At 35.2% G+C, this 25,333-nt stretch overlaps 1 protein-coding gene across 1 annotated transcript; it reads right to left on the bottom strand.

Moving 5' to 3' along the window:
* Window positions 1–2,901: 2,901 nt before the first annotated feature.
* LOC108782457 (uncharacterized) lies at window positions 2,902–9,676 on the bottom strand. Its single transcript, XM_018550738.1, has 7 exons — window positions 9,508–9,676; window positions 5,641–5,907; window positions 4,632–4,963; window positions 4,151–4,458; window positions 3,778–3,961; window positions 3,513–3,691; window positions 2,902–3,392 (listed from the first exon to the last, which is right to left on the bottom strand). Exons 1-7 carry the CDS (start codon window positions 9,674–9,676, stop codon window positions 2,945–2,947), a joined length of 1,887 nt encoding a protein of 628 aa, XP_018406240.1. The 3' UTR covers window positions 2,902–2,944.
* Between the last annotated feature and the right edge of the window lie 15,657 nt (window positions 9,677–25,333).

The raw sequence follows: 25,333 nt of genomic DNA, 5'->3' as shown, positions 1-25,333 counted from the left end.
CCCCTCCCCCTCTCTCCCTCTCTCTCTCCCTCTCTCTCTCTCTCTCTCTCTCTCTCTCTACTTTTAAATGTTGTATCATATTTATCAGTTACGTAAAACTGTTGAATATACATTTAAAACATCTATACCATCTGAAATTAGAGAAGTTTGAGAATAACTGTGTATTTTGTATTACACAAAAATCGCGTGTTACAAGAATATATGAATCACATAAGTGTCGTGAACATCCAAAGTTTCTTATACTACCATTTGATTGCCATAGAGTAGGTAGAACTAAATAGCCGAAGAAAAAAGCCAGTAATTAAATTCTACGTGATTTATGCGAATGAAGATCATATTTGTTATCACACAGTAAAAATAGAAGTGATTTTTTCATGAAAAAATAAGAAATAGATAATGCAGAATCTTTTTAGTCGTAAAATATATGATTCTTCGTTTTATGAAGTTATCAGGATCAAATGATGTTCTGATTGCAACTTTTTTCCATTCAGTCTTTCATATCCAATAGCATACATGCAAATGTACTACTTGAATAATTACTTTGCCTTGCTTTCTCCCTTATGTATATTAGTAATGAGAGAGTAGAAGTATACATCATTTGAAGCTACAATCTATTCAGAAAATAAAGATTGTTATACGATACTTGACAAAACGAAGAGTTATTTATAATCGATTCTATATATTAATAATATTTTATATTTTATGTTTTTGTACTTTACGAAATGTGTGTATTGTAATATATTGATTGTAAATTGTAATTACACATCAACTATAAAAATATTGAAAATTAGATTATACAATTTAAGAATTAGATTAGATAGAACTCCAAGAAATATAGTATAAGTACAATTGCCCTGTATAACTAATTCATCACGTAAAATATGATTCTTGAAATACAAAATATGAAATATTGATTAATATTAATAAATTACTGAATTAATTATATTCTGTATTATTAATACATCCAAGTTTCTGCATTACATATTTCCTTGTAAGTACGATAATAAATCAGCTATAATTGCGAAGTAATGAAAATTTATGGTGCGATAAGATCCATGTATTAAGCTAATATCATTTATAGAGTTCACGCAGTCTTTGTAAATATGTATCATCAGATCAGATTCAAATAAATTTAGAAAATATATGTTTATTATATTTGTTTTATATGATTTACGTTGTATGATTACGTTGTATATGATGTTAAAACAAAAATTGATGAGCTAATATGATGAAGCTAGTGTAAACCTTTGTAGATTATTATTAAAATAGAATGATGATAAATGAGCGTTTTCACTTTATACAATATATTTTAATGTAAATCACACCAATATTCCTACTAGACTACAAAATTGGAATCATATTTTCGCCTATCGTTTAACACCAAGCTATTTGTAACTCATCGATCACCTTTCTAAATTTCATCGAATATTAACATCAATTGAACGCTTATTTCACTTTAAATGTACGTGGTTTTTAGAAACCAACAAGAGTAAAGGCAACATTTTTTAAATCGTTCTTTTTATGAAATTAGATCTATAAGTTTTCATAAAGTCGAGGTAAATATCTTTCGTCTGAGTACTTTCTCTCTACAAATCAACTGATCATTCTCAAAATAATTGAAAATAAGGAACACGCATCGCTAAATTTATACAACTTTACATCAAAATTGTAATAAATTCCACGTCTCCCTTATGCATGACTGCTAATATCTTGTAATAGTCTAATATTGCTTTGCTAAATAGAAATAGGAGAAATTCGCGCAACATATCGTAGACTTATTACAAAATTAATGATATTAAAATATATAATAACAAATTTATCCAAGAATAATATTAAGTATAAGCAAATTTTAATATGTGTGCCCTTAAAATATTAAACATCAAAATTGTCTATATAAATTTTAATATACAAATTAACGCAATATCACGTAAAGACGTTCTTAAAGATTTTTCTTTACCCTGAATATGTAATGATAATGAAAGGCACACCGTATAGAACCGTAACAAGTGGTTATGAAATGGCACATATTTATCTATTATTATCATAATAAATTAAAAGGATATTTTTTTAATTATACGCTTATACAAACAGCTAATACAGTATTAATAAAAACTCTTAAACGATTAAATATTACGCAAGTTGTAAAAAGGAAGAAGAAAGGCGACAATCAATTCCACATTTACAAGAAACATAAATTTGAAATTACTGCGGAGTATCTGATATACACTACCACTCATTAATTTCAATACACTTCTAAATTCGTTAATATTTCTGTAGAGGGTAGACGTGATATGCGTACTTTTGCATAGAAATGAATCCCCCTGCTGTTATAAACACTTTCTGCACTCGCATGCATCGTATTATACACTATTTATATAAAAATCCTTGATAATTGTAGTTTTCGAGGAAACATACCTAATAACCATATAGTGTCTGATCATGGAAATAAACAAAATACACGCGTAATGCGCTTGTAGTAATATCGGATACGTCCTTAATGCTGTTTTGAAAACAGATTCGTTAACACGTAAAGAACTCCGGTGTTGTTGTTCGTCTTATATTGTGCGATACTGTTAAAACTTGTAAAGTGTTTCATAAATGGCTCCTAAGAAAGAATAATCTGCTATAGTCTCTTTAAGAAATGCAGAACATAGATTGAATAAAATTGTTTACCTGAAAAAGGTTTCTCTTGATGGCAACATACCCTCAAAAGATGTACCGAAAACAACATAGATTTATTTTTCAAATAAATCTACATTTATCACAAACTAGCTTCTTTCCTTCATTACTTTCCAAAAGTAATCGATAATTTGGGTGGTGTATTGAAATTAATGAGCGGTAGAGAGTGAATCATTTACGGAATGGCAAACATTACCATCATCGTTGATATAAATGTACTGTCATTAGAAATGAAAGAATTTATTCACGCTGAGAAACTCGTTGTTTAACTGTATCCTAACTGCACTTTGCGGCATTGGCAAAGCCATTTGATAATACGTGCGTTTCGCTCGACGATACTCGGCGGATCGTTTACCCTTTGGTTACACTCGTCGTTACCCATGCCAATACTGCAGTTATTTTGCCACTGGCTACCCTGATTCGTCTGATTAGTGCCGACCCAGGAGTAGAGGCCCAACGCCGAGTCCACAGAGCTAACACTGTCGAAGAATACGGGCGACGACGTCTTGGAGTCGGGTTCCGTTATACGCTGATAGTTATCCGAGTCCAGTCCTAAACGGTCGAAGAAATTCTCAAGTTGAGTCATCGATCGCGGCGGGCGAGAGGATACTTTGCTGGAACGGCCATTATCCTGGCGCCAATATCGATCGCTAATGTCTGATTTAGATCGTAGGATCGGTCGACCGCGACCTTCCTTCCAACCATCGGAGAACCTAAAGTCATAATCATATTGTAACAAACGTTGCTGTTAATTTTCTTCGGATAAACGATAGACATTCTAAATCTTCTCTATAAACATCTCAAGTAATTGAAAACAAAAGGCGTTTAAATACCTTGAATTACAAGTTGGGCTGTAATCTGTTTGACTATTGCTACTTTCAGACTCCGGGCTGTAGTGTCTCACAACCGATGGCGGTGTTCCACCAATATAGCTGCCTTTTCTAGATCGATCTTTCTCGGTAGAATGTTGTGTGGACGCACCGCTATCTCTTCGTATATGAGTCCAACAATCCTGCGAGAAATCGACGATGATTAAGATCAATATCATAGTCTTGCGCTTGGAATATATATATATATATCTCATCAAACTGTTTATACCTGTATCCTGGGCGCTGGCTCGCTGCGATGAGTACAGTGTCCAGAGGAGCCGCCGGAGTCTCTGGCTGTCGCCCCGTGGCTCAACTTGCTGGAACCTGATGACTTCTGTGTTCGTCCGCCCGAGGATAACACGCTGCTCGCATCGCCACCACCAGATCCCAAAGACCGCCTGATATGGCGGGAACTAAAAGATGGATTAAAAATGCAAATAATTGATCATCCACTTCACTTAAAATCAGCTAGTAAAACTGTTGGATGCAATTATTGTGGCAATTTGTATTATTTAATAATAATATTTAGATTTTCTCTCGGTAATTTGTATCGTTATTATATGATACAAAAAAAATCACTGATTCAAGTAGAACTGACTTACCTGCGATAACAAACAGCGTCCCGTTTAAAACTATGGTCCGAATAATCTGAACTAGTTTCATAGTCCGGGCAATTGCTTGTGTTCGTAGCCTGATGATGAGCAGACGGCTTCGCGGATAATTTCGTAGATGCGCGCGGTGAGAGCGATGCTCGACGACGCGTACTCGTGTGTAAATCCGGCAGCGACTTGTGGCATATCGTGTTTTCCACCGACGGCGAGCTGTTTGACTTCCGACCGGATCTACCGGAAGTGTGCGAGTGCGAGTTGCTTCTACCGAACTTGAAGCGAACATCTTGCGGCGCGCAATGCTGCGAAACAAATAAAGCAACGTGTAACGATACAACCAACGCAGTGTTCATTGATAAACGTGTATATAAATTCCCTTGACAAAAAAGTGTATGTGTGTGCGAACGCTGGGATATATCGCAGAGCTTAAAATAGTGCACGACTATGCGGAAGATGAGTGGCGGCATTATAGCACGAGGCCAAGATCGATATGTCGCGATTTCCTTCTCACCAGAATACGATCGTCGTCCCGACAACCGGGCGAGAGACTTCCAGGCGAGTATCGGAATTTCTCTTCTCGTGTTGGCACTCCGTTGCTCTGCGCCGTGCTCTGCGGCGGGCTGTCGGGAAAGAACATATTCTCCTTGCTGTCGGTGTTCAGTAGTCGACGCAGCTTTGTTTGCAACTCGCCCCCGGTACCGCTCGGGGGTCCCGAAATTGTCCGTCTTTGGGGAACCGGAACCAAACGTGGACTCTTCGGTGGCAGCGCGGGTGGCAGTGTTTGTTGAGGACTCAGAATCCCATCTACTGCAAAATAGTAACAAAAATAGATTCTTACTGCAAAAGTAAGTAATTAATAAAATATAATTTATAATTAATAAAAATGCATCAAAAAAACATTTAAAAGATAAAACATTAGAAACTTTTTTTTTGTAAAAACGACTCCAAAAATTCAAAAGTTTTTCTAAAACGGAATAAATTTCGCAGTTTTGTTCATCGGATTATCTCGGAACATGTTAGGATCACTCTCACGTCATTTTAAGCTCGAGACCTTTACAGAGATCTATTACTGGACAATTTAATACTAAAAATACAGAATTGGGTATGTATATACATTCACTTTGAAATATTTATAAGCACTAAAATCCGCTTTAACCGAAAATAGGTTTACGAGTATTTCTCTTAATAGATTTATTCTCGTCAGTCTAATACGATATAATCGTTAATACTAAAAGACAGTAATGAATCCATACAACACAGCTACCAAAAGGAACGTCTTCAAAACATTCAGTTTTTACATTTTCAGAATTCAAGACATCTCTCGGATAAAGTGTGCTGTGGAAATTATTTATTTGAAGTACTAAATGCACTGTTGTTTAGTGTTTTTCTTTTTAGTATTTCAAATAAATAATTAATTAGTGTCTTTCAGTAATAAATTGGCCAATATTAGATTTCTCTAAGGGAAGATCACTCCAGCGACTTACGTCTGTCTTGTTCGTGACACGAGGCCCAGCAGCAGGGCGGCGTCATGGGAGTTGGTTGCAATTGCGACGGCGACGTCGGCTGCATGGGGCATGAGTTGCCTGTACATTTTCGCAGCAATCTCGGAGGCGGTGCGCCAGGTGCGCTCAGCTGCGAAACCTGCAAGTGTCCGCTGTTCTTCAGCTCCTGTTTCCGATCTAGCACGGTCTCGCTCTTTACGTAGAAGGCTTTCGTTTCCTGTAGTAGTTCTACGGCGCTCTTCCGCTTCCCTGTGACACGCACGTGGCGTAAAGAAAAAGGACAATGAGAGACCACCGGTGTAAATAATCCTCTTTCTGGAAGGAAACACCGTTTTCGGGCCAGATACCTGACTGAACCACGTACAACAGTGTGTTCTCACGTACAGCCGCTAAATTTATGAAAGCCGGCTCCTCTTTAAAATATTAATTCCCGACTTTGGTCCTTTGATCTCTAGTATTTATGTTAGGCTGATCGAATGTCCCGGAAGAGTCGCATTTTATACAGACACGTGTGCGTTTTACCTCGGCTTTTATTCGCGAAGCTTATTTTCTTTTATTAACGAGTAGATATTTAAGTATTTTATGGAAATCTCCATCGCTTCCAAACTCATTATCATTCGAATTTTTATACATATTTCAGCGCTGCTATCAAGTCGGATCGAAAAAAATGGAATAATGACTACTTCTTGACGCAAAAAGTAACTTTTCAGACATTAAAATAGTAATTAAAATATTTTTTAACACATTTTTAGAGTAATTAAGATTATTTAAGCAAAAAAAAACATTTACTCTTATTTTTCCTGTGGTCTATCTTTAAACAATTTAATATATAATAAATTCTTTTCATAGCATGGTTTCAAGATTTACAATAAGAAAAGAACAAGGACTTAAACGATGGAATACAAATACGTCTCTGGTGTAGTTTTATTAAGTGAAATAAATAATGTATTTTATTATTATATAATAAAATAAAGATATTCAATGATCAAATAAAATAAAAGTTTAAACATTATTATTATCTAAAACAAGAGAATAAACACATTTAGAACATTGTAAGAAAAATAGATAAAATTTTTAAAATCGCAAAAGAAAATAGAAACGTATTCTTTGAGTGCGAAAAGTAATTGTTGTTTCTTCGAAAAGTCATATCGCTTTTCAGTTTCACACTTATTTTAAAATTTTACGCTTAAAAATGACAAACTTTAGACCGGATTACTATCTAATAAATAAATAGAAGTTTTTAATAGAAAAAATTATTTTCAGATAACGAAAATACATATAAATAGAATGTTTATTTTATAAATTTCAGCTTAGAAAAAAATGATTATAATGATTCATTTTGGACGATAGTGATTTTTGGGTGATTTAATAAAAACAGAAGATAACAAGAACATTTAAATGATTGGATGACAGCGTTGATGTTTTCATTTATTAGATATATGTATAAAGAGACTATGCGTGAGACTTCCGGAACGCTCGCACAAAAATCCAAATAAGCCGATGCTATCAAAGTATTTCATTGTTTCGAATAATTACGAGCGAGGCTATTTAATATTCAATTTGCGCGCGTGCGGCGTTTATTAAGAAACGTGATGAAATGCTAATGCGGAACGTACGAATGGCTGCTGCATACAAAATAGAGTCCGCTGCCAATTAGAGCGGCTTTTGTATATATAATCTTACTTATACTAATTGGCAATTTGGCGATAATCTCGTTCCGCGCGTAGATTTACAAGCCGGATATCCCCGATATGTAGGAAGAGGAACATCCCGAACAGAGAGGCTTAGCGTTACAGCCAGTTTATGTCAACTTAATCAATGACACACCGTGTTTTTCTCGTTATCAATCGTTTCTCGCCATCGGCTGACATTCTTTCCATATCGTCCGAGACCGATTTGTTTGGCGACACGTTCATTTCTATATGGCATCATCGACGACGATCGCGTCATCGCGCGCGACGAATATCTGACTCGAGCAAGTAATGTCTTCAGTTATGCGCCGAGACTGCTGAGGGCAAGTGACTAACAACGACGGACGAGCAATCGTCGACGAACGGCAGCGTCTGTGCGTTCTCCTTCTGTTTTCGCATCGCCGCTGATTGACGACATGTGCCCAACATCGTCCGACACGCACATGTCCTCAAAGAACGCCAGCCAGATAAAACCCAGCGTTTCTCTCCGGAGAGGCAGCCACCGACCGCGATAATGGCTGGGACACATACCGGTGATAAAAAAAAAAAGTTAGTATGACAGAGGCAACGTCAAGGCCATATATTGTATCGCAACATATGGCGAAATCGTCGAGGAGAATATGTAAAAACCAATGGGACTTTCTATCGTTTCATGTTCGTTCTGTTTTACACCATTTCTTTATTAAAATTCAACACCGAAAAAGCTTTTGCTAAAGCATCTAAAAATTTAATTAGATACAGATCTGAAAATGAATGGTTTGGACCATCAAAATAAATGTAAGACGTTCAAATTGCTAGAATGTTAAAATTTTTTGCAACATTAATGACACTTGCTTGAAATTTCCATGTAATTATTTTAATGGTCCAACAAAGTTGTTTCAGATCTGCATCCAGCTAAGTTTTATATACTTAACAAAATCGTTCTTTCCGTGAATAAAATTGAAATTGATTAGGAATTAATTTAAATTTCATTGAATTTATAAGTTTATCTATATAACATAATTGCTTATAATTATAACTTGTCTATAATTATATAATATAACAAATTAGTCCTTTCTTCATGCGAAAATCATTATCTAAAGATTTAACTGTATAACAGGTCTGAAAACAATTTTATTGAATCATCAAAATATTTATATCTATAGAAAATTCAAGCACGATAAGCAATGTTACAAAAAAATTGTTATATTCTAACCATCAACTTAAGCTTTATTTCTATATAATTATTTTGATGGTCCAACAAAATTTATTTTCAGATCTGTATCTATTTAAATTTTTTTAGATCTTTTAGCAAAACCATTCTTTCTGTGTAAATTTATATTTAATATGATTTAGGCAGGAAAAATAACGTAATTTTAATTATACTTCTTTTTCTTTTTAATAGACTCCTCTTCGTAAATATTTCTATAGACGTGAAACTTCGGCTAATATCCATTAGACATATCTTTACGTGTTAAAAAGAATTCGTCGCGATTAGAGCAAATTTATGTCGATCCTTGAGAGAATCACAAGCCACTATCGCGGAGTGTATTGGCGACGTGTTATCGCAACATTAAATTTGTTGGATCGAATCGCGGCATTGCGCTCGCCATAAATTGTCGAAACGAGGCTATCGGACTATCGGCGTTCGTCCTTAATCGGACGTGACACGATCGCGCACAATGGGACGTTAATGACGAAGATAATCCGAATTGTCGTAAAGGCGGAAAATGGAACGGATAATTTCTCATCGGGACGTAACTACACAACTGTATAACTCGCAACTCGCGGTATATTTAGAAAAGCGTGTCGTTTGACGTCGAAGAAATAAAATGTTAAAACTAGAACAGAACTAGAGGCAATGGATTCTTTTTACCGAATAAAATTCGACCTCGAGTCAATTCGCACGTAGCCGCACAGTGTGACTCAAAACCGACAGTATCTCGCTTTTGCTGGTCAATTCGCTGGTATGGAACGTACCGGCACATGATGGAAATTTGTTTTACATCTGGCGAATCTTCAAGCGATTCAAAAAACGCGTGTGGAAAATTCTTTCTTTTTCCTTCTTTTTCTTCAAGTGAATGCACGCGTCAATAGGGCGCCTTGACGCATCGATTCGTGATGCGATTCGCGATGCGATTCGTAATACGTTTCGCAATGCGTTCTCACGAGCTCTCACCTGTATAGTCGGTATGTCGATGATGATTTCTAACGTACGACGGTGCGGGATGCCTGATCTGCTGCATATCCCAGTATGGGTTCCGGCTGCTTCCGAAATTGTTCACTCTCGTCTGCTGCGAGGGCGACGACGATTGTTTGCAGGGCAACCGGGCCATGGCAGTCGTCATTTTCTCTTTCACGGGATCTAAGCTGATTGCCTCGTGGATGTCCCGCTCAGTTTGTTACGTCGTCGTCTCAACCCCATTTTCAAACTATTGTTTGCTCCCTAGAAGAGACCAAAATAAAAGATGATCGTGAGTCATACAAAGGGGAATATGCTCGTATTGATATGAAATAAGTTTGATCAATGTCAATGTTCCACCACACAATGTAAGATCAACTTTAATCTTGGTTTAATTTACAAAAGATAAACAATAAGTTAAAATGGAATTAAAATTAATCTTACATTAGTATATAAAAACAAGCCTTAATTATGTTATTATTGATAGTGTAGAATGATTCGATAATTTTATTAAGATCACTTTGTCCCGCGGGAATATTAAAAAATTTCGTGCATCACGTATAGAATAATAAGCGTACAGAACTGGCTAAAGTGCCGAGTGGGAAAGTGCCAGTTCACGCGCTTAGTTTAATATTTATCGAGCTGATTGCATTCAATGCTATCGCAGCCAGGTGCCTTTCATTACCATAATACCGACTGTGTAATGCATGAGTTACAAAAGAATAAAACGCGCGCGACGTCGAAGAAGCACCTGTACTCCTCTTTACCAGATCCTCCCCTATCAATAGCCATTCCAATTTAGATTGCGAAGGGTGCGTCACTTCTCGACAGCTCGCACCCGTATGGATCTCTCGTAACAATGCCGCTTAAATTGGTCGCATGAAAGCCAGCAAGGGTTCCGCTGGTGTTATGAAAATAAATGTAGCGTGGAGTTTAATAAAAACTCCATCTTTTAGTGGGGTTTTTGTTAAACTCCAGTCAATTTAACAAGAGCTCTAGTCGAAACAACAAAAATTGTTAGAATGTTTTAAATTAAGTTCGACTCTTGGACACAAATTGTACGAATAAAATTGTCAAAATCATTAAAAAATTTTACTTTTCATTGCGGTGCCAGACACAGCAGCTGTAAAAATATCCTGTGTTTATAGTACTTCGGATTTGTTGGCTCTACTTTAATAACGCAGGGTAACCCTCCACTGAGAGTCTTCAAAATTCTTGTTACTTTCTTGCACAGAATAAAATTTTTTCAATTATTAATATCTTTAAAGATTTATTAAAACCATTAATATCATTTTATAATTAATAAATATGTTGATTTTGTGCATCGAAATATAAGAAAATATAAGCAAAGACGTATGCAAAAGAAATTATTTTTATATCCCTTTTTTTTCCTATATGTAAAAAGAGGAATCTCTAAGATTCCATATCTATTAGTAGGTAATAAAAAAAGCATATCCACAGTTAAGAGTTAAGATCTTCATAGACTATCCATTTATACTCATCAGATGCCATACGACGTGGATGTGTTAACGAAGGCGACAGCTCAATAAATTTCAATCGTCAGCTGGTTTAGATAATTTGCATCATGAAAAGAATCTTTGTCTGATCATCATTTGAATAACATCGTTTCGTTTACTAATTCCAGCTTCGATTAATTAGACGCAATCTTCCAAATTTACAATGAAGTGATAAAACAATTTCTAAATGAAAGACTACTTATGAAATTTTTTCTCGAGAGATAACGGCATTTTTCGAAGTAAAAATTTCGCTTTTCGTGACAGTTTAATTCGATTTTAATTCAATGTCTCGATATTGAGCGATGAAAGTATTATAGATCTATTCGCGTTGCTTCAAATCTCACAAAATGTTGCATTTATCTTGAAATTAAGATAAATACATATTTGAAAAAAGAGCAAGCATGCAATGATTATGAATAAAAAAAAATGTAAGCAACACGGACAGATATAATATTCTACGAAATTTGTATATCCTACACAGTTCGAGATGGCGAACTCGAGGCTGGTGAACAATGTTGAAACAGTAAAATTGCTCGACCAAACAAAAAGCTTTGAGAGCGAGTTCTTTTTTTCCACAAAAGAAGCACACACATACATAGAAAGGATAGTTTTGCTGAAGTATCTAAAAATTTAACTAGAGACCTAAAAATACAGATCTAAAAATAATTTTGTTAGACCATCAACATGTTTATGTACGACGCTGAAACTGGTTGCTAGAATGTCAAAACTTTTTGCAGTATTGCTCATCATGTTCGAAGTTCCTATGTAGATAATTATATTGATGATCCAACAAAATTATTTTCATATACGTATCTACTTAAATGTTTAAATATTATACTTTAGCAAAATCGTGCTTCTGTATACGCAAAAGAATGATTTTGTTAAAATATTAAAAAGTTCAGCTAGATCTAAATTTAAAATTAATTTTCATAGATCGTCAAAAAAATATGTACGACGCTCAAATTGATTATTATAGAATATCAAAATTTTTTTGCAGTATTACTCATCATATTTGAAGTTCCTAATACGTAATTATTGTATTTTGATGATTCAACAAAAAATTATTTTCTGATGTATCTACACTGAAAAAAATTCTGGTCGAAGAATGGACAAATCAGAATTTTTTGGTTGTTTATTAGAATTCCAGTTAAGACAACCGGGAGACAATTCTCTTCTCTCTCTTTCTCTCTCTCATTGATATAATATTTCTGGTAAAATCTACTAAAATTCTTATATTTTTACCAAATTAAATATCAATCAGAATCCAGAATTCTATAGTTATCTCAACTAGAATTCTAGTAGACTTAACCAAAAAATTCTGATTCGTCCATTTTCCACCAGATTTACTATTTAATCCAACCAGAGAGACCACTTCTCCCAAAATAACTAAATTTTTAGATATTTTATAATAACAAAATCGTTCTTTCTTTTATCCACGCCCGCACGTGGTGGCCGGAGTTCAGCCGCTCCAGCGTATTCATGCGCTCACGTGTAGTAAAGGCGGCCGATAATATCGCGGCAGTGTGTATGCCTACGTGTTCTGTCGCCGTCGACGATGCGCTCAACGAACGGTATCCATCCGTGCGCAGCGCACGTATACGAAAGCGTGGTGCGCGTAAGCGTGAGATGTCCCAACCCGCGTTGGACACCGCCGCCAGGACACGCATCGCTGATCGCAACGCGCGTGTAAGTATTCGCACGCCTGGCACACGCGCGCAAGTAAGCTGACACCATCTGCCAGCGATTTGCGCCAATCGGCATTTCCCATAAAATCGGCGAATTCACAAAAATACGCGGACTATGCGGATTATAAAAAAAAGTGCGACTATTTTTCAGCTTTAATCCTTTGCCATTGGCGAATTATACATATTTGTGTTCAACAATTATTATCAGGATGAACTATGGGTCGGTCTCACTTCCGATTACTTTATTTAAAAATTGTTCAAAAACAGTTGTAAAACTTAAAACTGATTATATTATGTTATTATGTTTTTCTTATTCATCTTCTGTAAATTATAATTTATTTAAAATATAATACTTTTAATTAATATTTAAATAATATGTTTAATATTAAAAGAGCCGATTGTACTATAATATTTTTACTCCGTTAATTTTAATTTTTTCTTTTTTGTATTAAATACACGAACAGAATGATTTTGCTAAAATATCTAAAAATTTAGCTGGATACAAATATGAAAATCATTTTGGACCATTAAAATAATTACGTAGAAATTTCGAGCATGATTTCTAATGTTGCAAAAATTTCATATCAATTTTAGCACTCTATATAATTATTTTGATGGACTAACAAAATTATTTTCAGTTCTGTGTCTATAATAGTTAAATACTTTCTATGTATACAGAATACTGAAAATATGTGAATATAATACAAATAATTCGAATAATATTACAAAATAAATATGTATATATATATATATATATTCAAATAATATCAAACTAAATCTTTATTAACTGAAAACGAAAATAGAAAATTATCAAGTGTCTTCGGCAGTCTAGTAAAATACCGTCGCAGCGGTTCTAGTGTTATTATTGTTAATCAAAATAATTAAGAAATTAGTTTAGTCGACCAAAAAAGTGAAAAGATAGTGATATAGACTCTATGAGCACATAATGCATCCAGCAGAATATCTTCGATATAGAGTACGAACGCATATATCTGGTTGACGATTTTAATTTTCTTTCCACGCAAAGAAGTAGTCCATCCTCAGCGTTCGTCATCGCGAGTCTTGTGTCGTCCGTGTCTAATCATTTAGTTCTGCTCTGCACTCAAAGGAATGAAACTCCGATAGAAGGTTCGACGAACAACAAGCTCGTGGAGCTCCGATCTCATTCCGGCAGTGAAACTATCTCGCGTTGCGACGATCTCGAGCGCGTCGAAAGGTCGAAAGACTGTATCGGTCCTAATCGCCCAGACGCGAACGAGACTCCAAATCGATCTTATTGTTCCGACGAAAAATTACATGGGCGTTGTGTACGCGATACGTCGAATTGGATGAGATCGCAATAACACATCGATGATCGCGTTATTGCGAGCGAACGTGACGGACGTGACAGAACTTCGAAAGGCGGGATCCCATGCATTGTGTGCATATGTGTGCGTAGAAAGATAATTTTTCTCCCTCGACATTTCTTTCCATCCTTTCCAGCAATGGAGATTCCAGTTGTTTTCCAACCGAGTTTCCTTCTCCAAATGTTCACGCGATGGTTCGTGGACCATAATAGGAAGAGTATTCTATTTCGGTAGACCTCACGCAGTGCATGTAGTATTGCACACATGCCTACGTGCAGTTCTTTACATTGTTTAAATAGTCCAGCTAGTCTGATGAACGGAAACTACCTACAAGATCCTTGCTAAACAACAGTTGCTTACCAGAACCATTAAACAGAATGCTGTTAAATTTATAATATATTATATTCAATTTGAGTGATTTTAATCATTTCTATAGATCGCCACTGTTCCTACTCGATATGTCATTAATTTGATTAAAACAAAGGAGTTAAAGAAATTAACTCAAAAATGTATTAAGTTGGACTTAAAAGTTTATTTAAAATACATAAGTTAATATATGGACGATGCAGTTTATTTCGAAACTAATCACAATTAATTCACATTTTGACACACATGGAAGTTAAAAATAACAAAATATTATTTAACTTAAAAAGTTGCTATTATTCGTTTCATATCCAACAGTAAAGGTTTAGCAATCAAACAATTATAGAAAATATCTATTATAATAAGTGATTATTTCTGACAGCGTGAGATTCAACTCTCTAATTTTATCTTCAGAAAAAAAGAACAAAGATTTAATACACACACACACACATACACATACCATACACTAGTTACAATAATTAATTTTTAATTACTTTTATGAGAACGGACTAGACGATAGGATCAAACGTTTAAACGTATCTTTATCATCAGCAACGCCTATCTATAAGTCTTGAAAATCGGAATTCTCTTTATGAATATCAGTAACTTCGATATATTAATTCGCATGATCACGCAAAGAGTATATGGATCGAGTTAAAATTACCTTTTGCTTTATATCGTAATACTACTTTTTATGCGAACAAACGAGAGCATAGAATCAAATATTTAAACGCGTCTTTATCCTAGTATTTTATATGTTTTGCAAAATTTTCTTCTTTGAGCATATTTACAGCTTCGATATATTATATTACATTCGCATGATCACACAGAAATGCATATGTATATCAAGATAAAATTAACTTGTATCTTTATAGATCACAATACTGGAGTAAAAAGAACTATTTTATATTTGTACACTGAAGCTATATATGTGGACCTAGTTTACAATAATAGAGATGAGAAATTATTACCCCACATACCTAAGCGTATGAAGGGTTAAGATATGCGGAGGATGACCGCCCTCGCCTTCCGCAATTACCGTATTTACCGTTTTAAGAAAAACGTAAATCTCATTGATTATACAGTACGTCCTACATTTAGCAAGCTGTGTTTCATTTGCGGATCTTCTAAGCAATTTGCATTAATTTTTCGCTCGACCAGAATTACAAATTTATTCAAATTCGACAAGGAACGCTATTTAATAATCTATATTTAAGATCTTAATGTTTATATCTCTGTTAGGTATCACAAAGAAACAATGGTAATTTAATCTTTTAAATTAAATAATATTTTATTATTTTTAACTACTTCCATGTTGTTTCGAAATGTAAATCAATCCATTTCTGTGGTTAGTTTCATAGTAAATATCGTCCATTGATATATGCATTTAACAAATAATAAATTAAATTTGAATTAAATTTAATATTATACATTTTCTTGAGTTACATTGTTTTCATCAAACTCCATTGTTTTAATCAAATGATATATCGGGTAGAATCAGTACGACCCATAAAAATTATTAAAAATAACTCAAATTAGATAATCTTGACATTATAAATTTAATATTACGAATTTAAATCATCTTTTGGATATCTTGCACCTTCTATCAAAGCTCAAGAAGTTTATAGATTCTCCTTCGGAAAAATCGAGTCGAGAGATAAATCAAAGATAAAGATGAAAGACGGCTTTGTAAATCCGAGAAACGCACCTTGTGTGTTTCGAATATCGACAAATGCATTAAGCACGTAGTGGTAGCCGCAAAAACATCAAGCCCAGCAGTGTCCATGGTCGTAAACCATCGACGGATGTGTCGAATGAATCCGCCTGGTCAACAGTTTATGGTATGTTCGCAGCAATTGACCTACATTGTGTTGTATACCGCAGGAAGGGTCCGTAGTCTGGGACCAAATTATCTGGATACTAACGACGCACGAGCGTGAGGGTGACTTAATTAGCCAATTACTACCGCGCGTAAAATGTGAGCGCGCGGTCGGTGGTCTTAGATCAGGGGTGACAGACGAGAGACAGAAAAGGGTCCAAATATATCGGCTCGGATAAGTTTCGCCACTCGGGGATGAAACTGTACCGGAGAACCCATCCGAATCCAGGACAAGGCGATTGAAACGTCAGCTTTATCCTTGAACGGTGCAAAAGGATTCCCAGCTCTCCGGCGGAATCAATTCGCCGCCGCGCCGCGCCGCCCTTTCCACAGTTGTCCGCGTTCTCACCTAAACTCGCCTATTGACAGGTCCTGTTGAGCGCCGCGTAGCAGAATTGACGAGGTTGAGAGTGCAGAGACGACTGCGGTGTAGATACGTTACATTTAAAATATTTTTGCCCTAACACGTAGCCTTGCTCCACATACGGCCCTCTATCCTCCTAAGGCTCACGGTGGGGGATATTTTTCTCTTCAATGAGAGAATACCGAACGGAAATTACTGCGGTTATCATGTGCTAAATAAAATTCGTACATCGCTGAATTGATATATCCGATGCAGGTGTGTTATTACGCAGACTTCCCGTAATGTTTTAATAATTTATAGCATATATTGTAAATAGTAAGTAAAACATATATACAAATATATATATTGTATACTATAAATAACATTTATAGTATAAAACAATATATTTTATAAATTATATACATTTCTATGATACATCATGTATACGTATATTATATATACGTATACAGAGTGATCCTTAAGTTTCTAAAAGATTAAAAAAATAATTACTCACATAAATTCAAGACAAAAGCTTCATAAAGATATCCGCTTATTTTCGAGCTCAATCTTGATAGAATAAAAAAAATAATGTATGGCCCTAAAAAATTAAGTTACCATTTTAAAGATACTCTCTGTATCTTTATAATCAATTATAGATACATCATTTCGAGCATATGAACATGTAAAGTTTTTGTCTTGAATTAATACAAGGAACATCTTTAAAATCTGTTAGATTATATTAATAATTAAAAACTATATCGTGTATATATAAAGTATGTTATAGTTAAGAAATGACCATAGTAACGTGATCTGCGATTATATTTAGTAATCGTTTTTGTTAAATTAATAAATCCAATGTTTCAAGACATTTTCTTTGTATTAATGTAAAGTGAGTCATTATAGTTAATTTTATTATTTAACGTTTAAAATACATTCATTTATCGATACGTTAAATTTTAACAGAGATTTTAACATCAAATCTGTAAATCTGATGTGACTCCAACTATTAATACAGAGGAAGAATATTAAATTTGTATTAGCTGAGGATAACTCCAAAGCGAGTCGAAACGTTCTCTAATCTTTGATATGGAATAAAGGATTTATTTACACAAATCCAGTGATTATTAATTTACGTATTAATTACCACGCTGCACTCTCATTCGCCCTAGATTACTAGAATTTATGTTTTGAATCTGGAGAGTCCGTTGGGAGAATACATCTGAATTTGGTTATATCGTGTATATCTTTTTTTCCTCAAAAACGATTCTTGCATTACATATATTTGCGCTTTTGCAAGCAAAATTGTCAAACATATTGAAGGTGCGATAAAATAATTATTAGACTATTTAAACATATAATTACACTTGAGCATAGCGCGTTAATAACATTTATAAGCGCGCGATAGAGCTTTCGAATCACTCGCGCGTAGTGTTTTGTGAAATAAAGTGCTCGCTGTTTCCGCCTGGAACTTTCTGATTATTTACCACGCGTAATAAAACGCTAGCCTAGCATATCCGACAGCCGGGTGCAGGGGGGCAGGATGCGTCCATCGTCTAGTTCCGCGTAATTTCTGCGGGCAACCAATGGTTCGCCCGTGTATACGCGAGTACCGCGTGCGGGCGGCTAAATGCCGGTAATTGTTTGTTATTTCGTCGTGTTCCGTAAACGGATTACATGAATTACACGCTCCGAAAGAAGAGACGACGCAGCGCTCTATTTTCCAAATGAAAACCGCATTTTTCTTCCGGGTCAGCTCCGAGACTTTTCCATCACATCGACAGTCGTTGGCGCGACAAAGAGAGTTGAGAATGATCGTCGGCGAAAAGATATTTTTCTTTCTTTCGCCGTCCTTCTCTTTCTCTCTTTCTCTTTCTCCCGACAACAATGACATTTGAATGGGACATCTCGCATGTACATACAACGAGACTTCTCGTCTATCAGTTTATTGAATGAGAAAGAGCGGTTCTGGAAATAAACGCATCGCGCGATTGAATAGAATGTCATCGAGGTACACGTGGATATTCGTAATGACCTTCACGCTTCAGGAAAGTGTACATGACGTAAAATGTATCGGTCTTTCTGTCACAGATTTCCGGTTTTGTCTGGGCCAATATCGAGCCGGCCGGCTGGCCGGCCAACTGATCGACCGACCGACCGTGTAACTTCGCTGCTTATGCAGTTTCAACCGTCGTGCGTCGCTCGTTCGCCGCTGGCACAGTTACCTTTCCGGTTCTACCTCACAATGTAATTCAAGCGTCGAAATCAATGAGATTTGAAACGAGGAGCGTGGAACCGGGTGCGTTAGCGAAACAGAGGGTAGGCCAAAACACAGATTTCTACACGGAGAGGATGGTTTTGTTGAAGGCTCCAAAAATTTAACTATTGTGTGTGTGGGTACAGATCTGAATATAATTTTACTGAACCATCTCAAAATACGTAGAGAAATGTTTTTTATGATATATGTGACTTATAAAAACTTTCTTACGTTTCAATTTAGAAATTTTGTTCTAATCCAAATTTGGTTAGAAAAAAACTGGTATAATTTTTAAATTAAAAAATAAGAAATTGTTTTTGTAAGTCACGCATCACACAAAACATTCCTTTTGATAATTATGTGGGAATCTCAAGCATATGTTAAACATTACTGCAGAAAATTTTGACATTCTATCAATTTTACACAATTATATATTTTCATAGTCTAGCAAATTTACTTTTAAATCGATTCAATATGTATCTATAGTAAAATTTTTAGACACTTCAACAAAACCGTCTATTCTACATAGGTGGTATGTATTACACTACACTGCTAATAGCGGTTTTTATAAGTGAAGCTATGCCGCCATATTTATAATAGTATGCATGAAAAGAACGATTTTACTGAACCATCAAAATAATTATGCAGAATGCTCAAGCATAATGAGCAATGTTGGAAAAAATTTTGATATTCTAACAACCACGTTGAACGTTCTGCATAATTATTTTGATGGTGCACAACAAAATTATTTTCAAATCTGTGGGTATCAAGCTGAATTTTTAAACACTTTAGCAAAACCGTTTTTTCCATGTGGAATGAAAATCATGTACAAAGTGTACGAATAAAACGTCAACATATGCAACAAGTATTACCAAGTATACAACACGAGATATTTTTGTTTAAAATCAATAATATTATCTTTTATTTATTTAGATTAAATACACATTTTCTTATTACACACTACATGTTATCCTGTAGTAAATATTAACAGCATGTTTTACCGTAAATTCACTACGTATATTATATTAACAGTGTAGTATAATATTTTATAATTATAATATACATCAAAAGAAAAAAAATTGTTGCTAACATTAATGCATGAAATAACTTCCTTCCGTTCGCAATGGGCTCATGGAAATTTTAAAAATAATATTACGTCGATTCGCACAGCTGTCACGAGCTTCATCAAAATACAGCCTGCGTTAATATAGAGATTAAAAATTTTATCGCGCGCGTAGAAAGATTAATCAACCATCGTTTAATTAATCCTCGCTACGAGGGGTGTATTCACACCCCGAGCGGCCTTTGAGCACACCCCGCTAACCTTCACCAGCCACGTAAACGGAAGGTTAAAGATATCTCTCTCTCATACGTCACACTACATATAATGACGTCAGTGCAACCTTATGTTTTTATAGTTCAGTTTTACGACACGTGTCACACGAAGCATCTCGCCTGCAGCATCTCGTTACGTAAAAGCGCATAGGACCCTTGCGTCACTCCGCACTCGTTATCTTTTTTACTGGCATCATCAACGAGAGTTTCATTCAATTTACGCGTATCAGAAAAATTACGTCAGAACCTGTCTCGTGTCTCCAAAGAAAACCGTTACTAAACAGGGATTCTCTTTTTCAAATCTTGAAATAAAAGCTTCTAAATTGAGCGAAATGAGTTACTTTTCACAAATAATAGCTTATAATATGGCGAACAAAAGATGTCGTAGATCGAAGACTCAATAATGAATAACTTTCGAGCTACAATGTATTAAAGATATAATTTGTACATACAGAACATCTTTGATCAAGGTGACCTTAAAAAGGTAAAGAGAGACATTAAAAAAAATCGTTATTAATTGTCGTAATTAAATTTTAATAGATAAACATTTTAATTAATAATTAACGATAATTAACGATTTTAACAGTTAACGAAATAATATTACATTATTATGTTCATAAAGAACTAATAACATTTAATGTATAACATGAGATCACAACAAAAATTACATCACAAAAGTTACAAGATCACATTTTATTTTTAAAAATTGTACTTTTCTATTAAATGTACAATATTTTATAAGTATAACATCAGAGCTTTTACATAAAAAATCATAAAATTCTTCACATGTTAGTTAAAAATTATCTCTCACATTTGTTACACTTCCAAACATTTTAACGCTTAAAAAAAAGACAATTTATAATCATGTTCTTGATTTGGGATAAAATTTGGAACGGTTAATCAACACACACACACACACGATAATTTAAGCCTTTGATACATCATAGCTCAAAAACTATTTATTAGTTTATGCTTATAACATATCCTGTTCATCATATTATAAGCTACGTTATACGCGAAAACTAGTACCAAATTCGGTCACTTAATTGACTTAGATTGGGTACACTAGAGTATAGTGCATACTAAAAGCTGCTACATGAAATTAACAAAGTTAAAAAAGTAAAATGTATAAATATTTTAAACGATTAAGTACCTAATAATGACATTACATTATTTAATAGACCATACATTATTATTTCATTCAAAGTTGATTATATTATGCCACCATCGTATTTAGGTACTTTGCATTAAGCGGCCTTTAATGTACATTACTCCAATGTAGTGCGAGTAAGCGAATTTATCATAATTCATTTCATCAGGAACCAATTTTCCATATAATTAGTACCACCCTTTATTATGTGACTAATTTTTCATAACGATTTAATTATCGCGGTTAATTGCATACGTGTTTTTCATCATTATTACTCATTATTGTTAACACGCGTGTGCAACGTTGTGCTCCACGAGAATAAAAATAAATCCGTGGAACGCTGCAGTCTTGTTCATTGACTTTCGCCATTATTTCTAATATTTCGGACAGTACGCCATTTCCTGTCTCTCGCATGTTTATTCTTGATAAGTCAGGAGAAAAAGAAAAAGAGAAGAGAGATTTTGTTTCTGTAGATATGTACACAATTCCGTGGCGATACCGCAGATCGATACACACCACTTTCTCTGACTACTCGACAGCGCGCTATTTCCATTTCGCTTTTGACATTGAATTCAAGCTCACGCGTTCTCCGAGGAAACAATAGGTGAAGCCGCTCTATAGGAGCGAGCGGTGTCGACAAAGCCTATAGATACATTGGTCCAAAAGGAGTAATAAAATCATTCAGAGCTGCCAACTCTCTCTCTCTCTCTCTCTCTCTCTCTCTCTCTCTCTCTCTCTCTCTCTCTCTGTGACGCCTCTCGCAAATATCAATGATAAATTCATTTCAACTTGAAAGGCAAATTTAAACGAGATAAATTTGAATTTAGCATGACTTTTGTAAATACATATAATTTAGTTGCGCTTCATGAATCTCTTTCTTCCGTCTTATGTCCATTTCTACCAATACAAATTAGATTTAATCTCGATTTAACTTTATACTCTTTATCTTCTATCCAGTTCTAAGAATTAGAAAAAAAAATAAAGAGTTAGTTAAATCGTGATTAAAGCTATACCTATCTTATTTGTAGAAAAAGACGTAAGATAGGATAGATAGACCTGCAATTAAATTATAGAAGTCACGCTAGATTTGAATTCTTATTCTAGTTTTAAGAATTAATTAAAAAAAATGAAGAATAAGTTAAACCGAGATTAAAGCTAATCTATATTGATAGAAATGGACACACACAAGACAGGAGAGATTCATGAATAGCAACTAAATTATATTTACAGGAGTTACACGGCAATTTAAATTTATCTTTTTCTACTTCAAAAAATTAGAGAAAGAATATAAGTTAAACCGAGATTAAAGTTAATCTACATCGATAGAAATGGATATTAAGTAATAATATAGATGTAATTCTGAAAAGAGTTTCAGGATAACAGTTATGTTACTCCTCGCATGTTACGGTCAGGATGCGTCGCTTCCTATTATTGCACGTTTTTAGAAAAAAATATTCTAGCAGCGTCGTTTCTCTTAATTATCACAGGTCACTCGTCATCGTCGACGCTTCGGCATCGCTTTTTCCGTCACCGAGCGTGTTTCGACGCCGTCACTGTGCCTCTGCGTCTCTCTGCAGCCCACGAAGTATTATCGCAAAGTGGTACCGGGGAACACAACCAGCCGTATCTCCCGTGTTTTGAAACGCTCGCATGGCTTACAAAAGGCCGTCGCTGTGGAAAACCGGTACGGAAAATGTCACGGCCTTGTCACCCGATGCAGCGCAAAATAGTATATCGACCTTACGGCCTGCATGCGAAGACGGTACCTTTAACGACACAGGCTGACGAAATTCGACGACCGGATTTCGCACTCGATACATACCTATCTCGCGCGGCGGTACCGATGCAGCAGCACCGATGCGGAAATGGCATCGGTAGCGCGAAACGATGAACGGAGGCGAATGCCTGCGATGGAAGTTTAGATTATTTTTTAAGTGGGCGTAATACGCGGATACGAGGCAGCATCTGCGGTGCAATTTACACGCGTGCAACGGCGTTAGCGAAGCATATCGCTGGAAAGGCCGACCAGCTGGCTCTTCCCCTCCAAGTTCCGGATCGGTATTAAGCGTCATTTTTCAAATGTTGTGTATATAATAGCATATATATATATATATATATATATGTTGCGAATGTCGATACAACGCAGAGAACGCAGGCTAACGGTGATCAAGCTCGAAGTTACAATCTGCTGCTGCTTTGCCGTATCTCCGCTCAATACCCTTTCCGTGTTTCTAATGGTAAAACATCGCTCCGGTTAGTTCGCTTGCGCGGAAAGAACAATTTTGCTGAAGTATCTGAAAATTTAAACTAGAATCTAGATAGATCGGAGAATAATTTTGTTGGATCATCAAAATAATTATGTATAGGATACTCAAGCTGCTAGAATGTCAAAACTTTTTGCAACATTGCTCATTATGCATCGACTTTTCGTTTACAATCTGGATCTTTTTTGGCACAAACGAAATTTCACTCTAAAATTTCTTCTTCATTTTTGCTTAAATAATTTTTATTAAATACAGATTTTTACAGTTCATTTTAAAGATTTGAATTATAAAATTATTTGGTAATGTAATAGAAACGTTGAAAAGTAATCTTGAACTCTTTTAAATTTTTTGGAAGTCTAGAAAGTAAATAAACTTGGGCTAAACAAGAGAGACTCAGATGAAGTCTATAAGGAAGTTAATTAAGTTTTTGTTACACACAAAAATACATATAAGCAAGTTATAATTACTTGTTTCAAATCATAAGCTTGTTATATATTTTGAATAGTAAGTTTAATATATTCCGAATCCTAGTAAGTTTAATGTATTTCAGGATTAAAGTAAATTAAAGTAAGTAAATTAAAACAAATTTGATTTGCTTATTATATAAAGCTTCTTCGACCAATTTTATAATAGTCTTCAAAAGAAAGTAAATTCTTGTTTCTCGAGTACATAATAATAAGTTCTTAAAAAAATGCTAATAAATATATTTAAGATCATCAAGAAAATATTCTTTGTTGCGAAGATAACCGTTACTTAAAAGAAAGAAAGTAAATTGGGTAATCACTTTTCTTAGTAATAGAATGATATTTTTCTATATGTAGATAATTATTTTGATAATTCAACAAAATTATGTTCAGATTTACGTACAGTTTTAGATACTTCAGCGTTCTTTCTGTAAACGCGATTTAGATTAATATTATCTCTACAAAAGATCTATTGTAATCTTAACTTTGTAACAACTTTCCCAGTACCAAGAAGTTAATTGAAGATTTAAAAAAGAACTTACAGACGAACTTGGTTTTAATTTCTGTTTTAATATGCCGCTGAAAGAACATGAAACAACGAAGGAAAGTGTATGATGAATTAAAAGAGTAGAACTGACAGAATAAATTTACATTTTAACCGCCCCTTGCAAATGCGTTCGCTAGACGTACCAAGACGGACCGCTGCGCCGCGCCGCGCCGGCAGGATTGCGCAAGATCGAGGGTTATAGGACCGGGAAATCTGTGGAAAGCAGAGGGAAATCGTACTCTTGAACCGTGATACCGCGTGCAGCCGATATTACGAACGTCCCATAATTAGGGTGAGTGCATTAGTGCAAAAGTCGGTCGAGAGATCTCACGTGACCATCGGTGGCCTCGCGTAAAAATCGCCTAAGCTCCTCTATATACGTTAACTTTAACCATTTTTAACGGATCGCAATGCATAAAGCGTAATAATGATGGGCGTACCGTAATCGGCACGTACGCGCTTAAGTGGGAAATGCGCCTCGTTGTTCAAAACCTAGCGGTTTTCCGCACACGGATTCTCATACACGTGACTGTCTATCCGCGGCGCGGTACGTATACATGATAAAGTAAGATGGCAAGATAATGCGCGGCGATCGAGCGCGTTTTGCGCACGATTAGAGGCTAATGCGAAGGTCCTTTTTCTCCCGTTAAAGGGTGAAGTCATCTTTAGCGTGCGT

This window comes from Cyphomyrmex costatus, unplaced genomic scaffold (genome assembly GCF_001594065.2).
Source record: "Cyphomyrmex costatus isolate MS0001 unplaced genomic scaffold, Ccosl1.0 scaffold127, whole genome shotgun sequence".
Taxonomy (NCBI): Eukaryota; Metazoa; Arthropoda; class Insecta; order Hymenoptera; family Formicidae; genus Cyphomyrmex; species Cyphomyrmex costatus.
This window is presented reverse-complemented; position numbering and strand designations above follow the sequence as displayed.

What these genes read in the sequence shown, in the direction of transcription:
- LOC108782457 (XM_018550738.1), bottom strand. Translation starts at nt 9,676, where the DNA reads ATGACGACTGCCATGGCCCGGTTGCCCTGCAAACAATCGTCGTCGCCC. An exon ending in GACGCTGTTTGTTATCGCAG is followed by an intron (nt 3,962 to 4,150) that starts GTAAGTCAGTTC and finishes TCCATCTTTTAG; the next exon opens with TTCCCGCCATATCAGGCGGT. An exon ending in AGCCCAACTTGTAATTCAAG is followed by an intron (nt 3,393 to 3,512) that starts GTATTTAAACGC and finishes TTATGACTTTAG; the next exon opens with GTTCTCCGATGGTTGGAAGG.